Genomic DNA, 18656 nt, shown 5'->3' on the forward strand with positions numbered 1-18656 from the left:
TACAGTACTTTGGAGAGAAACTCCTATCTTCCCTGACCATCGACTATACTGGCTGAGGCTGATGAAACTGCAGGAGAAAACACATGGAGGGCACCATGTTGCCTACCCCTGGCTTACAAGGATGAGCAGGGTTGCCGGATTCTGATCTAGGGATCACTTCTTTGCATTCAAGAACCGAACACAACATTGTTGTTGTTGACATCTGTCTGTCTTGAGAGAGTGTGTCTCCAGGGGTGAAGTCAAACCGCTGGAGACTCACAGGGCCTGCTGTGTCTGTGGAGACTGGTAACTCGTAACTGCTGCCTCCTATGTTGTTTTAGTTACATTAGCCACACTGAACTGACCTCTATGGGGCACAAGCCTGGGCAGTGTGTATGGAGATTCTGCATAGCTGTCAAGTTTCGGATTTGAAAATAAGGGATCAGCAGTCTCACCTATGCCGGGGACAGTCACATGTCAGTGGTGGGTGGAGCCAGAAGCAAAAGTGGGCGGAGCAGCAATGTAAACTCCAAGCGGGCTCGGAGCGGAGCAAAGAGGAGGGCAGCCAGCAAAGAGGAGGGCAGCCATGTGCTCCGTGCGATGGAGCCCCATCGTCTTCTTGTCTGATCCCATCAAAACAGGACAGGAAGCAGCAGCTGCTCAAAGGCAGCCAGGCTCCGCCCGCCAGCTAACCCTATTGGCCGGCTGAGGGGCTCGGCGGCAATGGATAGGGGCTGATGAAGGGGGAGGAATACACCCCCCTGTAAGCACGGGAAACGGCTCCCACTTGCTTTGAGGGCTGAGGCTTTTCTCTCCAAGTAGGCGAGGTCTTCCCACCCAGTCCCTGGCCAGCAGGGGAGGAGCTGCTTCCATTAAAAACGGGAAATTTAAGGGAAATAAAAAAATAAGGGAGAGCAGCAGGAAACTGCTTAAAATAAGGGAGAATCCCGGGGGAAATGGGATACTTGACAGCACTGAGATTCTGTGCTGCCCAGCAGCAACCCCTCTCTCGGCCTTGCTGATGTGGCCCAAAGGAAAGCAGAGCAATGTGTTTAGCACCAGCTCGGTTGCAGGATCTGTCAGACGGAGGCATACAAGGCACAATCCAACCATCTTAGGGACTCCACTTCAGATACGTGTAGGGTTTACTCCACAGACTTTTCTTCTCCCAGAAATGTCCTGCAAGGCAGCAGGTACAGATTTTCCCTGAGGGTTTACTCCCGAAGCCTTTCTCATGGATGGGTATACCCACAAGGCAGAGGAGGTTTCAGGTCAGAGTTTTCCTTCTCCATCAGGGTTTTCCTTCCCCTGAATGCAACATAGGTCTGGCACAACAACTAGCCCCTGAGGACCAATAGGGAAGGGAGTTCCACACAAGTGCTGACTGGTGTGTATGTACATTGCAAATAATTTCCACTGAACTTAACGTGGCCATTCCCCTGTAACAGATAAGGCAAGATGTTGAGACCAAGGAAAGGTTTACCCCAATGAACAGTGGTGATTAGCATGTGCAGGATAGTCTCTCTAATCACATTAAAAGACACATGTGGAATCTACACACATATAAAAACTGTTTTGAAAAATACATTGAATTTGGCATAGCTCACTGTTGCCATCTAGTGCCACATTTGTATATTGCACTTTACAACACACTGAAAACATTTCATTTGCAGCTGTATAGCTGAGTCCTTAACGTAAGTTACTGTATGGGGAAATAACATTGCTGTAGGACACATCAACACTACCCACACCTTGCCAGCTTTCAGTGTAGCCACCAAGCTCTGGGGAGCCCTGCCCACTTTCTCTTGTGTCCCAGCCAGCTGATCAGTCATCAATTGGGAAAAGAAATACATTTCCATGCAATTTCGGGACCACTGCATCAGAATCATTGGGTGAGCACAGGTTAAAACCTACACTCCCGGTGATCCCAAGATCCCAATGCAGCTAAGATGGGAGGGGGAGGCTAAAGTGTGCATGTGTGAGAGAGTGAGAGTGTTGGGGAGGGGGAGAGAGAAGCAGACCACTGACATTGCTCCACCAAACCACAAAATTGGAAAATACAAAAGGCCTCCACTCTGCAATATCCAGCAGTTCTAGCTAACCACAAATGTCATAATCATATAATCCATGAAGAAAGAATTATGCACCGCAATTACACACCAGTAGGTACTTCCTGCCCAACTGGTTTTCTTTTCTTTTTTATTTTTTAAACAAGAGATACATGTAATAATGCTAGCTGAAGAATTAATGTCTGCATTGGCATTCAGTTGCCAACAGAATTCAGGCCTCATTGTTTACATTGATATTGGAATTGCTTTTTTTCTGGGGTTAATTGGCTTATATTACATATAATATTTACAATAATCTGCATTTTCATCATCATCATAATGGCTGAAGGCAAACCATGCTGCTGCACTCATTCTACAATAGATGTATTTTAGTTAGCATTAAAAATTGGAAATGGCTCTTGTGAACCTCCCATTCATTTAACATTCAATTGTCAGGTTTGCACTGTGTTATTCCCTTGCCAAGAGACTGCCCTGTTTGTACTGTGCGCAAACAGGAGGAGGGGACGGGCGAAGGTTGACCTAGAACCTGGCAACACTCAGGATGCAACAAGGGAACATTTCAGTCTCCCAGGATGCTCTGCTTGCTGCTGCTGACCTCAAAGCCACCATGTAACCAACAAAAAGACTTCAATTGCAGGATTCCAGAGTGAAATTGCTGTGTTAGACCTTATCAGCAAATATGATTCTAATCAATTTGCACAATCAGAGCTGGGGATTCATTTCCCACACCAAGAGAGTTAAATTAGCACAACATAGCCAGTGCAGGGGGTAGTAGTATTGCTGTTCCAAATGGCTACCCAGTTATGATTTGGGCTCTCCACATAAATGTTAGACCTGATGCTGTGACAGACATGTAATGACCCCCACCCCCCTGTTTACACTACTGATAACTATTTCTCTTTCTGTAACTGTTATTTAGGTTTGCAAGTACATGTATTATAAAACAGAGTCTATCTACAAAAGCCTTGTGCCACAATAAATATTACAAGACCCTTCATTCTTGCTGCTGCAACAGGTGACTTCCCTTTAATTAGGGAAGAGTTTGTCACAACTGTTTTGGACACATTTTTCACAGGCCGGAAAATCAAGTTGCCTCCAGGTGCGGTCATTGCGAAGCCCCTGATGTGTGTACCTGCATCGTACAAGCATTTGTTGTGGCCACGATACAGTGTTATTTGTTTAAATAGTTATAGAGCACACTTTCAGAGAAATACCGCAAGGTGGCATACGGCCTAAAAAACACAGCATTGCAATAAGGTTGATAAATGCACAAATGAAAACGTCGGTAAATATCAGTTTATAAAAATAAATTCCTGTTTCAAAGGCTTGTTGGTGTTCAAAAGATGTCTAAGATAAGTCAGTGGTGATTCTTGCACATTATTAAGCAGTAGCAGATTGAGATAAGGACGCGAGTGGCGCTGTGGTCTAAACCACAGAGCCTAGGGCTTGCCGATCAGAAGGTTGGCGGTTCGAATCCCCGCGACGGGGTGAGCTCCCGTTGTTTGGTCCCTGCTCCTGCCAACCTAGCAGTTCGAAAGCACACAGTGCAAGTAGATAAATAGGTACCGCTCTGGTGGGAAGGTTAACAGCGTTTCCGTGTGCTGCTCTGGTTTGCCAGAAGCGGCTTAGTCATGCTGGCCACATGACCCGGAAGCTGTACACTGGCTCCCTCGGCCAGTAAATCAAGATGAGCGCCGCAACCCCAGAGTCGTCCGTGACTGGACCTAACGCTCAGGGGTCCCTTTACCTTTACCTTTGCCTTGAGATAGGTCTCCCAAATGGAATGTATGGGATAGGGTAGTCTGATGCAAAGCAGGACAGGGCTCTTAAATCTGTAATAATTGTGTAAAAGAAGGGATTTCAGTAAGTATAGCTTGCATGATGAAGGCACACCTGATCACATTCCCACTTCTTCACAACTGAAAGGTGCAAGAGCCCCATCCGTCTTTGCATCTGGCCACCTCCATGTGCACTGACCCTAGGTCAACAGTCCTACTCACACTTACTTGGAAATAAATCCCACTGAAATCAATAGGGCTTGCTTTCAAGGAAATAAGGGCTGTTATTCAACTAAGGTATATTCAGAGCAGACCCACAGAAATTTAGGTACATACCTAAGTTAGGTTCGACAGTTTCAATAGGCCCTGAGTTAAACTTAAGGCTGGCTACAACTCAGGTGTGGCATATACAGGTAATCCTAAACTTGTTTACTCAGAAGTAAATCCCACCTTTACAGCCTCTGGGTGTAAAACTCGTTTCCCTGCTGTGAGGCTGAATTCTGTTGCCTTTTACCTTCCAAGCAGAAACTGTTGCCTTTTACCTTCCAAGAAGAAACTAAAGTTGAAAGGCAAACCACACCTTTCAGGAATGCATAATAGCAACTATTAAGACACAGTTTACTTCTTGTGGATACAATATGTCCACCCACCTCAGTAAATAAATGCTGGGATTTATTGTAAGGATCTTTAATAATTTTTAGACGGATGTTGGCTTGGATAGACATAAATTGTCACTGGAAGGCCTACTGAGAATGAATCTACGCTTTCATACGAGTCATTCAGTTACGAAGAGTAGCATGCATGAAATGCATTTTAAACACAAATGTTGTTAAGAGTAAGTCTTTGAAAATGAAACCTCTAACAGGGATAACAATTTGAATACAGCATGATGAAGAACTAGCAATACTGGTTCTGCCTGCATGCTGGCCAATGCAAAGCAAGAAATGGACAAAAGAGTATTTTATCCCTCCTCAGGATGAACAGCCATGGAACCATAGCTGTCAACTTTCCCTTTTTTGCGGGAAATTCCCTTATTCCAGCGCCATTTCCCATTGCAAAAAAAGGAAAAGTTGACAGCTATGGCCAATGCAAACAAACCAAAAAAAAAAAAAAAGGAATGTTGACAACTCTGCACGGAACTGTTTTTTTTGTTTTTAAAAATGTATATATTATTACCCCTGCTTTAGCCTTGCAATTAAATGAGAGCTGCTGAAAACATGCAGCAGAATCAGGTGGCAGAACAAACAATACAATTTGGGGCAGATAAATGGGCAAGTGTGCAGGTGGCAGGTATTATGGTAGTGGTGGAGGTGGTGGTGATGATGATGAATTTGTGGTAACAGAGTGCATGGAACAGGGATGGGTCTAGCCCATGGGTAGGCAAACCAAGGCCCGGGGGCCGAATCCGGCCCAATCGCCTTCTAAATCCGGCCCGCAGACGGTCCAGGAATCAGCATGTTTTTACATGAGTAGAACGTGTCCTTTTATTTAAAATGCATCTCTGGGTTATTTGTGGGGCCTGCCTGGTGTTTTTACATGAGCAGAATGTGTGCTTTTATTTATGGGGCATAGGAATTCATCCCCCCCCCAAAAAAAAAATATAGTCCAGCTCCCCACAAGGTCTGAGGGACAGTGGACCAGCCCCCTGCTGAAAAAGTTTGCTGACCCCTGCCTGATCAGTTCTCCCCAGATTCTTTCAGTACACATAAAGAGGGTCAAGGATTCATAGGAGAAAGAGGCTGAAGTTTATCATGCATTGGATTGGTGAGGCCTAGACACTGCCACCTGTCACAACAATTAATTCCCAATCCCTAGTTATTATTTAGGGGTGGGCAACCTCAAGCCCATGGGCTGTATACAGCTTTCCAAGCTTCTCTCTCTCTGGCCACCGGAACTCTCTGGCTCCATCCACCACTGGCATGCGGCCCTCAGGCAGCTGTCCATGAGGCAATGTGGCCCTCGGTCTCCAAAACATTCCCTGCCCATTGTAATCTCTAGTTTAAAAATTCGGGTTTATGGCAATCTGCCAATTGAATTTCATACCCCTCAACTGTCCCGACATTCCATTTTGTGCAAAATGGACAAGATCAAGGTCCTGAAAGACGGACGTCCTGGTTTTCCACTGGGGCATGTTGGAGGGTATGGATTTATGCTCTCCTTTGACAAGGCCTTCGTCTACCCAGGCAGCAGAAGGGTTTCTTTAACAATCCCCAACAAAATGAGCAAATGTAGCTGACAAGATCTGCCCTGGAGAATTACAGCCAAAAGCGTTCATAGATTTAGACACACTCAACAGTTATGAAATCAAGCTTTAATAATGCTTCATGGGAGGGGAAATTACACTCCTATAAATATGTTTAGGCTCGGCTGATTTTCTCTTCCTTGAGGCGATAATTTTCGTTGCTTACTTTTCTACAGTTTATTTTCATGTGCTGAGTGAAAAATTAGTGGGGAACCAAATTTTCTCTTTAGCTGGCCATATAAATATTGTCTTAAAGGGGAGTATTGATATTTTCTGGGTACAATCTTTAAGGTGCTCACTTACACATCACCAAAAAAACAGGAAGTGCATCACCACTGCAACCAATTCAGCCACCTCCACCGATTGGCCAGCTGCCTCTTTGATGACTACCCTTTGAACTTTGTTCTCAGAATGCAGAGGAGGAACTGGCCATCTCACCCTCCCTTACAGAGGCATCTGGCAACAGCAGTGGCCTCTTCAACATCACTATCTGAACCTTGCCCAGTTCCAGGGTTCTCCTCTTCTGAAGGATTCTGCTCTTGCCACACTGTCTCACTTTGCACCATATGGCCCATGACATGAACCATAAACCTAAAGACTCCCAGTATTATTTATTATTATTATTATTATTATTATTATTATTATTATTATTATTTAAAAAATCAGGTTTCTAGCACTTGTGGAACCTGAGATGTGAGACATGATGTCAGGGAACTGTCAGAGACCAGCGGGGCAGTGCAGGGGCTGTCAAAGGACACACTAGCCCCAGCACTGCGAGGAGAGTGGGATCCCCAGCACTGAGGAGAGAGGAGATTGGGGTCCGGAGGGAACAAAAGGCAGGAGGGAAACCTGGAAGAGAGAGGGCTGGGGGATGTTCCAGAGCCCAGACACTCACCCACCCAGACTAGCAAGGAGGGAGCAACGAGGTTTCTGTCGCCCCACTTATGTAGAGGGGTGAAACACAAGTAGGAAAGGAGGAGACTGGGGGTGCACAAGTTCCTTTGCTGGGGGCGCTCCAGGAAAGCGCCACTTCCGGAATCTGAGAGTGACTAAGATGGACATGAACTTTTGAGCGCTGCACTGTAAATACTTGCACAATAAACCTGTAAATAGACAGACCGGAGTCCAGCGTGTTTACTTGTGAGAAACCACTACAGAAACCTCACACATAAAGTACACGCATTCATCTCCTAATTTGTTTTATGAGAAACTAACCACTTTTTCATGCTTTTAGCCAATGAATGAAGTCATAGCAATGGCTGAAATGTAGGAATGCAGATCAAGCCCATTAAAGGCTAGAGTGAAATGCCCATTTTCTGAACTCTAGAGCAGTAATATCTCCAGTTTGTTTTCAAGCCTTTTCTGCTGGTCTTCCCTGGGTAAGTCATTGTTGCTGCCGCACAGATATCCAGGATTTTAGTTTAGCTGCAAATGGGAAGTTGTGTGTCAACTGAAAAACAAAAGGTAGCAGCAAAGACAGGAGTTCATGATCTTTCTAACCTGGGGCTTATTTCATACCAGAAAAAAGCGTCTCTCCCTCCTGAGTCAGAAAACATTTTAAATGATACTATGCCAATGCAGATAAAGTTCACAATTATCATACAAATATTGCAGGGGCAGGGCTGTGGTTGAGGCAGTGGGTTTCATCAACCATGCAAAGTAGCTCCGTATTATCATGCCCATTTTACTGGGAGAAAGAGTGAGTTAGAATGACGTATGACAACCCTGAGATGCAAATGTTATCCTGGTGTGTTGGTGTGGGCTTGTTTGTTTTTAGGGCAATGCAGGGTGTGTGCAAAGTTGACCGTAGCAGCAATGCAATGAATTAAGTGCCGAAGGGGGTGAAAGGAGCCAGGGAAAGAAAAGGGGGATTTCAGCTGTGGGTGGAAAGAGAGTGTCTGGATATCAGATCTATACATAGATGAATACCCATTGAGAAGCAATGCAGGGGTAGACCTGGAATACAAGCTTCTCACTGTATGACCACCACTCAGTCAACAGATGGACCAGAATGAATAGGCACGCTAACTATGTTTAGTTATTTATTTGGAGTATTTATGAAGAAACTCCTGCCAACGCCCATCTATGAAGCCCTTCAGTTAAGAGAAATTTCCTACAGCCCATCTGAGCCCTTTCAGCTAAATGAGTTCCTGACACATGCATCCAACCTCTCCATCAGCTCATCTTTTACAATCAAAGAGCATTATCTCTCCAGAATGGTGGCTGGCTGATCCTTCGTCCATTTTTAATCGTTCCAGCCTACCTTCGCTTTTAATTTGCTTTAAAAGCAAAAGGCCAAAATTACTCATCCATTTTCTGCTATAAAGCAACGTTTGATTTCAGCATAGTCATCATATTGTCTCTCTCTCTCTCTCTCTCTCTCTCTCTCTCTCTCTCATAATAATTTATTATAATTATTTATACCCTGCCCATCTGGATCGGTTTCCCCAGCCACTCTGGTAGGGTGTAATGTCTGTGCCACTACCCAAAGATCACATAACTCATATTCAGATGGATATTCTTCATTACAGCAAAGCTGCAGAACACTCCTTCTGTTCTTGGTGGGAGAACTGAGGCATGACTTCACCAGACTTATTTTGGAAACTGAATATACAGTGGATCACATTCTGACTATCCCGAGCCTGTCATGTTTAAGCCTGCCAGGTTAGCTCCTTGCATTTTGCAAAGGGAAGTCCCACTGATCCAAATGGTGCCTGCATTTTTTGCTGGCTAGAGAAGCATTTCTTGTGCTCCTGACTACAGCACAAACCACAAAGGCAGATAAATGCCACACCGACTAGAGACCCTTAGGTAGGGGTGAGGAACTCTTGGCGCATGAGACCGATGCAGCCTTCTGTGTATCTCTATCCAGCCCTTTGGACTCATCCCACAAGTGGCTCTGTTCCACACCCTCTCCGCATGCTTTTGCCAGGGTGGAATGTGCCCTTTAATGATGCCAATGCCCCTAGCTTGCCTGGATGATTAGGTGGTGGGATGTACAGAAACCCCTGGCTTTTGCCTGGCTGGAATGCATCCCATTGAGCAAAGGGAAAAGTCATGTCTACTGGCTCTGCCCCCTCCTGCCACTGGCCTCACCCACCACAAGTGTGCACTAGAAGGTTGCCAATGAAAGAAAGCATCCCAAAGGTGAAAAAAAAGTGTCCTGCTTAAGATTGTATGAGTGCAATGCAGAAAACTCCCTGCCCGTTTCCAGGGTGCCTCTATCCAATAGAAAGTAAACATGATAGCTTTACTTTATCTTATTTGTTTTATTCCACCTTGCCTTACTGGAGCCACTTGCTCCATGGAGTAAATAGTCTCCTACTAGCAATGTTGCTGCCACATTCCAGGAGGGGCAAGATATGCGGGAATTTGGGGTGCTTGGTGCTTGCCAAACAATGCTGATGACTGATGGTGCAAGCTGGGATCCTGAACCTCCTGCAAAAATCTACAAAGAGCAAACCTGCTCAGCAAAGTTTGTTTTCTTTTGGTTTTTTTTAAGCAACTGTTGCCCAATTAAGTAGGAACACTTTTTTTAGTTGATCAAAACGTTTGCTTGTTAATGGATCTAGCCAATTGACCCACAGAACGATCCCATGAAAGTCTACTCAGAAGTCCTATTGTTTTCAGCAGTGTAAATACGGAGACTTCAGAAGCTGATCTGAAGCCCAACTAACCAACACACACACACACACATCTTAAAGAGCAGAAATGTGGATGGTCAAAAAATAAAATGAAAACACCCTAACCGGCAGCACTGCTCTGTGCTATCAACAGCTCTTGGTGGTTATAGGAAATACCACTTCTGTGACCCAGTTGAAGCAAGTCGATTCCCTAGCCTGTGACTAACAGCTCTGGAGCATGGGTTAGCTCAGGGCAATTGCTGCAAGCACTACTAACAAGGGAAGCCATACAAGGGTGTCAACGAAACTCCAGTGGAGACAGTATAATTCTTTACAAAGAAAGCAAGATCAGCCAAGGAGTACTAATTGGCTGCTCTGCTCCACAGCCACGAGGCTGCTTTTATGTGTCAGCAGAACCGCCTTGAAACATTGCCAATTCCCTTTACCATTTTCATTCATCTGGCATTTCACCATTATACCATTATCATGCAAGTAGCAAAATACACTTCATTACCATAGGGTGTACACTTCATTACCATAGGGAGTACGACAAGGCTGTATATTGTCTCCCTGCTTATTTAACTTATATGCAGAATTCATCATGCGAAAGGCTGGACTGGATGAATCCCAAACCGGAATTAAGATTGCCAGAAAAAATATCAACAACCTCAGATATGCTGATGATACAACCTTGATGGCAGAAAGTGAGGAGGAATTGAAGAACCTTTTAATGAGGGTGAAAGAGGAAAGCGCAAAATATGGTCTGAAGCTCAACATCAAAAAAACTAAGATCATGGCCACTGGTCCCATCACCTCCTGGCAAATAGAAGGGGAAGAAATGGAGGCAGTGAGAGATTTCACTTTCTTGGGTTCCATGATCACTGCAGATGGTGACAGCAGTCACGAAATTAGAAGACGCCTGCTTCTTGGGAGAAAAGCAATGACAAACCTAGACAGCATCTTAAAAAGCAAAGACATCACCCTGCCTACAAAGGTCCGTATAGTTAAAGCTATGGTTTTCCCAGTAGTAATGTACGGAAGTGAGAGCTGGACCATCAAGAAGGCTGATCGCCAAAGAATTGATGCTTTTGAATTATGGTGCTGGAGGAGACTCTTGAGAGTCCCATGGACTGCAAGAAGATCAAACCTATCCATTCTCAAGGAAATCGGCCCTGAGTGCTCACTAGAAGGACAGATCCTGAAGTTGAGGCTCCAGTACTTTGGCCACCTCATGAGAAGAGAAGACTCCCTAGAAAAGACCCTGATGTTGGGAAAGGTGGAGGGCACAAGGAGAAGGGGACGACAGAGGATCAGATGGTTGGACAGTGTTCTCGAAGCTACTAACATGAGTTTGGCCAAACTGCGGGAGGCAGTGAAGGATAGGCGTGCCTGGCGTGCTCTGGTCCATGGGGTCACGAAGAGTCAGACACGACTGAACGACTGAACAACAACAACCATAGGGTGTTGGCCACCAGGGCTGGCCAAAGGAACAGAGACTAATTTGGTTTGTAAAAAAGGTAAAGGTACCCCTGACTGTTAGGTCCAGTCGTGGACGAATCTGGGGTTGCGGTGCTCATCTCGCTCTATAGGCGGAGGGAGCCAGTGTTTGTCCGCAGACAGCTTCCGGGCCATGTGGCCAGCGTGACTAAGCCGCTTCTTGCAAACCAGAGCAGCGCACAGTTTGTAATTTGGTTTGTAAAGCTGGCTAATTCACACTTCTGGAAATGATGTATGTGCATGAAAACATGTCTATCCCTCAAAATCTATACTTTTCCAAGTTTTGAGATGCAGTCTTCCAACCAAAGAACATTTACAAAAATGCATACATTGAATAATAATAATAATGATAATGATAATACTGTAGCAGTAATAATGATAATAATAATAATAATAATAATAATAATAATAATAATAATAATAATAATACCACCCCACCCATCTGGTTGAGTTTCCACAGCCACTCTGGGAAGCTTACAGCATATTATAAAAACAAAGTAAAATATCACGCATTTAAAACATCCCAATAGAGGGCTGCCTTCAGATGTCTTCTAAAAGTTGTGTAGTTCGTTATCTCCATCTGAAGGGAGGGTGTACCACAGGGAGGTGAAAATATAATTCAAAATGATGCATTATGCTAGGAAATTGCATGCCAAAAATGTGTGCAGTAGGCAAAATTGCGCACACATATGTGTTCATTAGGAGAAATCTATAAATACATATGAATTTGTTTAATAAATAAAATAACAATAATAAGTAGTCTAATGGGGGGCAAACTACAGTTATATGGGAAATCCATGGACAGCTCTCTCAATGTATATTTTGAGACTAAAGGAGCTGCGATGTGTGTATATGTGGTTGTGGGGGAGCTATCTCCCCAACTTAAATTATGCACCGGTGACTCTTTTCACCCCACACAACAAATCATAATTATAGTGGTGAGAAGGTTTGGAATAGGTTGATTCAAATCAGGCTAATAGTCTGGGGAGAAAAGGGTTTTTTTTATCCCAATTTTTTTAAAATTTGGTTTTCCAAATTTTAAACAAATTAACGACTAATTGGGGGAGTAAAGGTTAGACTCGTATCTCTGGCATGGCAGCCTCGATCCAATTCACATCTTCTGGCTACTTTGAACAAACAAGCAAGCTCTGGAAGATCCAGTCACATGTCGCCTGGCCCTAACAAGAGACCTGTGCATCTTGTGAAGCCCACCAAGCCACACACAGCCCATCTCAGTCATGTTTGTTAGGTCTTCTGCATTCACTCCATGTCTGAAAAACCAGAGGATTAACAAGTGGCAAGCAGAAAAGTTGGCTGGCTTTCACAGCCTCTGCCTACAAATGAGGTGGTGGTCATTTTGAATCATCAATAGCATCAAAACATTGCATTGTGCTATGTTTGGCATGGTAGGCCACAGGTTTTACAGGCCTGGCCCAATATACGCAGCTGTCTTATGCTTTGACAGGCCATTGGGTCAACTAGCCCACCTCCAATGGGGTCACCTAGCCATGGCTCTCAGGCTGTAGTCTTTTCTAGCCTGGTGGTTGGAAATCTTTTTACAGGGAGATATCCCACAGATGCGGGTGGTGCTGTGGTCTAAACCACTGAGCCTAGGGCTTGCCAATCAGAAGGTTGGTGGTTCGAATCCCCGCGACGGGGTGAGCTCCCATTGTTCGGTCCCTGCTCCTGCCAACCTAGCAGTTTGAAAGCACGTCAAGTGCAAGCATGGGCGTTCCTAGCCCCTTGGCTGCCCAGGGCGGGAAGCCAAGAGGCACACCTGGGGGCGGGGCATCGCGATGTGTGCGTGTGTCATGACGCACGTTCACAGCGCAACACCACGCCCCCAGGGGGAAAAAGAGAAGCATAGTGGGCGCTTGAGCACGCCCGCTTTGCTTCCCCCCCTTTCCCTTTCGGTCGCTTCTTTCAGCGCTGGCCCGCTTTGCTTCATTTTTTCTCCCCTTTCGGTCGCTTCTTTCGGTGCAAGGGGCAGGCCAGCGAGGAGGGGGCGTCACGCTTGTCACTAGCATGACACCCCCTCCTCGCTGGCCCACCCCCTCGCACCGGAAAAAAGCCGCTGGGAGGGGGAAAAGGCGGCATGCCCCCATTTGGGGCCCGCCTGGTGGGGCGGGGTGAAGGGGGGCAGCCAAAGTGTCACCCCCCTCCCCTGGAACCTGGGGGTGGACCGCCCCCCCTGCCCCCTTGCTACGCCCCTGAGTGCAAGTAGATAAATACCGGTAGGTACCGCTCCGGCAGGAAGGTAAACTGCGTTTCCGTGCGCTGCTCTGGTTTGCCAAAAGCGGCTTAGTCATGCTGGCCACATGACCCGGAAGCTATACGCCGGCTCCCTTGGCCAGTAACGCGAAATGAGCGCTGCAACCCCAGAGTCGTCTGCAACTGGACCTAACGGTTAGTGGTACCTTTACCTTTATCCCACAGATCAATGTGCATGTAAAACATAACCTCTGCCACTGAGCTCTGACCCCTCCCTTGGTGTGCCTCCCTAGAATGTGGGAGGCAGTTATGTCTAATTGTTTAGAACAGTGTACTAATGTACACTGTGTACTAATGCACACTAATGTACTAACTGTTCAGAACAGTGTTCTTCAGCTTTCAGTCCCTAGATGTTGTTGAGACTACAACACCCATAATCCCTGATGGCTGACTAAGATGGATATGGACGATGGGAATTGTAGTCCAGCTAAAGAACACAGATTTAGAACACAGTGCATACACTGTAGGTGACTAAGAATATAAGAAGAGTCCTGCTTGATTGGACCAAATCTGGTCCAGCACCTTCTTCTCACAATAGCCAACTGAGTGTTTATGGGACCTAAGCACAGCAGCGCACTCCCCACTTGTGATCCGCAGCTTCTGGCATTCAGAGGCATACTGCCTCCAACACTGGGAAACACCCAAACAAAGTTCTTGGCTTTGTTCTTGGGAGCTTTGTAGAAACTCATTAGGCTGCTGGCAGCCGGACTTGAAAACAGCTTGTAAAAGCCATAAAATGAATGTCGAAAGCACAGCAGCACACATTCTGCAACGGATGTGCAATTTCTAAATGAGAGACTGTAACCAAATGTTGGCTTTGAGATAACGACTGACTACCAGTGCTTTCTGCTTCATTTACAGCCTTACGAGCTACACCAAGCTAGAATCCAGCCTGCCCCAGACCTAGCAGACTGCATTGCAGGACTGGCGAGATTCATTTAACTTAGTCACTCACAAGTTGTACAGGCCTTTTGCACATTATGAGGTATTCTACTGAACATACCTGTATCTAGTAAGGTCAACAAACCAGGAACCAATTCTGAAACCAACCAACTATTATCCTTTAATATTTCTTTAGCAAAAAAGAACATAGGTTGCATTCAGTGCTGTACTGAGGGGGGTTGTTCTGCCAGCACAACCATTTCTGATTGCACAATTTATTGGTGTGCCTGCAAACCTGGGAGTAAATTCCACTGAACTCAACTGCATGGTGCAAAACACAACAACTTCTAAAACATAAAGCGTCTTCCACCAGCTGAAATGCAACCATTAGCTTTTAATTAGAAATACAAGCATATCTTGCAATAAAGTATTACCATTTAAATCAGGCATCCCCAACCTCAGTCCTCCAGCTGTTTTGGGACTACAATTCCCATCATCCCTGACTACTGGCCCTGTTAGCTAGGGATGATGGGAGTTATAGTCCCAAAACAGCTAGAGGGCCGAGTTTGGGGGTGCCTGATTTAAATTGACAGCAGATGAGGATCTGGGGCAGCATGACGGGTTCTGCCGCACTGAACACCAAGCCAAGGGGGCACTACAGAGAATTGCAAATATGACACAGTGAATTGAGCAGAATGGAAGGCGAGGGGCTGGGGGCACCAGATTTTGGCCTTGCACGGGGCACCCCTGTTGGTAGTGTAAAGTTGGAAGCCCATCAAAGAAAGGGGGGGATGTCCACTCTCTCTTGTCATTTTTCTCATCCTCTGACTTCCTCAATGGCAATCTGTCACAAACACACTTGAAAGCCTCATTATCACCTCATTCCCTTGCTAGAGCAAGGAAGGCTTGTCAATTACCCAAGCAAATGACATCATTACTCCTGTCCTGGAAAAAAAGTCCCAGAGTGGGACCCCACTGCATGCAGTGGCAGACCTTGGGGTCTCAAATTTCAGTGGCGCCCTGTGTGATGCCAAAATTTGGTGCCCCCGAGGCTCTGCTCCAAGTGCGACCCAATTAGTTGTGCTCCCTAAAAGCCACCACTGCTGCATTTTCTCCACTACACCACAGCCAATGACTATCAGTATTTCCAGGTGCACACAGCCAGCAGGGAAGGGAGGAAGGTGGAGGAAAGAGCAAAGAAGGAACTGTTCAGCTTCATTGGTGACTTTAAAGGTACCAAGCAAATCTCTATGGCAGGTTTTTCCAAACTTGGGTCTCTAGTTGTTTTTGGACTACAATTCCCATCATCCCTGACCACTGGTCCTGCTAGCTAGGGATGGTGGGAGTTGGGAGTCCAAAAGCAGCCAGCTGGAGACCCAAGTTTCAGAAACACTGCTCTAGGGTCAAGCTTTACAGAGGAGAGGACATGGCTTCTCCACAGGCACAATCTCCTGCAGGTCACCTTTCAGAAATTAAGCATTGCAGGGATTATTCCTGAAAAATCCACTTTGGGTGACTTATTCAGACGTAACAGCTTTTCTATGATGAGCATGCCTCTACTGGAATTATTCCTTATTTAGAAAGCACTCTTGATTCATGCCATAGATCAAACAGCCATATTTCCCCCCTTTGTTTTAAATTGTTATAAGAAGAGGGTTTGGATGTGTCACCTAGCAGCTCCTAGAAGCCAGAAATATTGGCAAAGGAGGAGGGCAACTCCTGTGAGGATTCTGGTAGCCATTAGTCAGCTATCTGGTAGAATAACTTTGTGGCAGGATCAGCCCCACCCACTTGGACTGGACATTGCTCCCTCCTCTGCTCCCGGACGCAAGAGGTGAAATGGATTTGGCCTCCCAGGTGCAGCATCGCTTTATTTACAGCAAATAGGGGTGGGTCATAGGTGTGGCAGGGGCAGAGCCAATTGGTACTCCCACCTACACCTCACTGCCACCCTGCTTCTGCACTGCCCTGGTAAGGGACAGCAACAGTGCTGGTGCCAGGAGGCCTATGACACCACCCCTGCCTGCCTGCCACTCTTTGCTGGGTCTAATCTCGGAAAAGGAGAGTTTTTTTTCTAATGAGAGGTTGCTCTCCAAGTCAGCCAGGATCTACACAGGAGACAGAGCTGTATAATCATGCTATATGAAATATAAAATTAAGAAGTGGTACCTGAGCTGCTTTTCCCCTCCTCCCTCCCCAATTCTTTTTCCTCGCATGCCATGTCTTTTAAATCAGTCTCTCATTTATTTTAGTAAAGGGATTTACATACCCGCTCTTTCCCTAAGTAAAGGAGCGAGATACCCAAATAAAAAAAAAGAAGAAGAGAAGAGTTTGGATTTGATATCCCGCTTTATCACTACCCAAAGGAGTCTCAAAGCGGCTAACATTCTCCTTTCCCTTCCTCCCCCACAACAAAGACTCTGTGAGGTGAGTGCGGCTGAGAGACTTCAAAGAAGTGTGACTAGCCCAAGGTCACCCAGCAGCTGCATGTGGAGGAGTGGAGAACCGAACCCTGTTCCCCAGATTACGAGTCTACCTCTCTTAACCACTACACCACACTGGAAGCGGTAGTTGTATGGCTATGATCTAAAACCACTTTTCCCAACCTTGGGTGTGTCCTCCCCCCCCCCCCAAAAAAAAATTCTGCTTGACTACAATTCCCATCAGTCCCAGATGGCATAGCCCAATGGTCAGGGATGATGGGAGTTGTAGTGCAACCACATTGAGGCAACTCATTCCTTTACTTAGCAAAACAAGGGGGCATATAGATGCTTTTGCAGTACTAAAATAAAGGAATGAAAGAACAGCTGGTTGTATGTAGCATAGCACATCCTTTGCATCTCTCCACTAAGTAGGGTTGCCATATTTCAAAAAGTAAAATTCCTGACACCTGGGTCAGACAAGCAAAGGTAGGATAAACAAGGGACTGCGGCTGCACTGGCTCTCCTCTTGTCCAGAGCAAAAGAATGCTGGCAGCAGGAGCAGCGCCAACCCGCCCGCCTCGCTCTCTTTCCGCCTTCCTTCCCTCGACCAGGATCCGCGGGCTGGAATGGCAGCCTCCGCCTGGGCGTGCCACCTTACAATGGCGTCAGGAGCAACCTGTCAGCTCCGGCTGCCTGGGCGAGACCCCCGCCAACAAAACAGCCCCTTCCAGAGCTCGACCTCTCCCTCAGAATCCCAGCTTATAGGAAAAGGATCCACCCAGTCCCTCCAAGGGCATCGGCGGGTTTCTTTATCTCCCAAGGAGAACGAGAGGGTGGGGGAGCGCAATGCAACCCACCCAGCGCGTCCCGGGCGCGCGCAGATGCCCATGGAGAGCGCTGCCCGCCTCCAAGGCTATGTCTCGGCTTGGCGACTGAAGCGCCTTCGAAATAAACGCGGATCTGGGAAAGCAAACCCACATGGCGAACACAACCGGAGACGGTGGTTGGTAGGGCGGTGGGGCGGGGGAGGTGTGGGGAATCCGGATCGGGGAAAGGGAGATCCACCGCGAGGCTTGGAGACAGACCGGCAGAGAAAAGAAAAGCGTTTACGCCCGGCCGTGGGAATGCCCGCCGCCACGGATCGGGCTTGGGAAGAGGCGAGCCCGAGCGACGAAGGCAGGGCCAAGACGCAGCAGCAGCAGCCGGCCTCGCCGAGAGAGCCGCGGAGCAAAGAGACAGCGAGAGAAAGGAGGCCGCACCGGCGTCCATCCAAGCCAGGCAGAAGAGCCCAGGAAGGCGCGTTGGCTGCGGGGAAGCCGAGGCCCGTCGGCTGCGAGGAGCCGAGGCGCGCGCGCGGGGAGGGAATCGAAGGGAGCCGGGCCCGGCGCTGCCTTACCCGCCGCGGTGCTTGCTGTCCATCCGCTTCTTCTGCCGGACCGGCTGCAAGGGGATGTTGTCGGTCATGATGGCCGCGGCGGCCGAGGAGGAGCGCCGGGGAGGATCTCGGCTTCCCACCAGCAGCCTCGCCAGGCGCGGCCCAGCCTCTCCGCGCTCTGATGGCAGCGGCGGCGCTGCCGAGGACGACCGGGGCGGGCTGGGGGCTGGGCGGCGACGCGCAGGTAACGTGGACGCTCACGCCGCCCCCTCCCCCGCATCTCCCCCTCCCCGACCCACCCATTGGGCGGCGGTCGCCCCCGCCACTAGGCAACGCTGCCTTCCCACCCGTCCACCGGCTCAACGCACCCCGCGCCGCAGGGTCTCTTCTTCCCGCCTTCGACCATCTCTCTCAGGTAAAGGTGCTGCGCTTCTCCGCCAAGCTGCGCTTCCGAGCAGCCGCGGCCTTGGAGAAAGTTGCTGTCCAGGCTCGACGTCGAACCATCCCCGCAGCAAAG

At 47.4% G+C, this 18656-nt stretch overlaps 1 protein-coding gene across 3 annotated transcripts in view; it reads right to left on the reverse strand.

The window, feature by feature from the left end:
* The window catches only part of ATP9A (ATPase phospholipid transporting 9A (putative)), an 89816-nt gene extending 71160 nt beyond the window's left edge, over nucleotides 1-18656 (reverse strand). For 2 of the 3 annotated variants that reach the window (XM_033153559.1, XM_033153558.1), the window contains exon 1: nucleotides 18161-18294. In XM_033153559.1, the coding sequence (XP_033009450.1) occupies nucleotides 18161-18228 (68 nt within the window). In that variant the 5' untranslated portion in view covers nucleotides 18229-18294. Of the gene's footprint in view, nucleotides 1-18160; nucleotides 18295-18507 lie in introns of those variants that run through there. The other variant, XM_033153560.1, reaches the window with a different exon arrangement.

This window comes from Lacerta agilis, chromosome 6, assembly GCF_009819535.1.
Source record: "Lacerta agilis isolate rLacAgi1 chromosome 6, rLacAgi1.pri, whole genome shotgun sequence".
NCBI lineage: Eukaryota > Metazoa > Chordata > Lepidosauria > Squamata > Lacertidae > Lacerta > Lacerta agilis.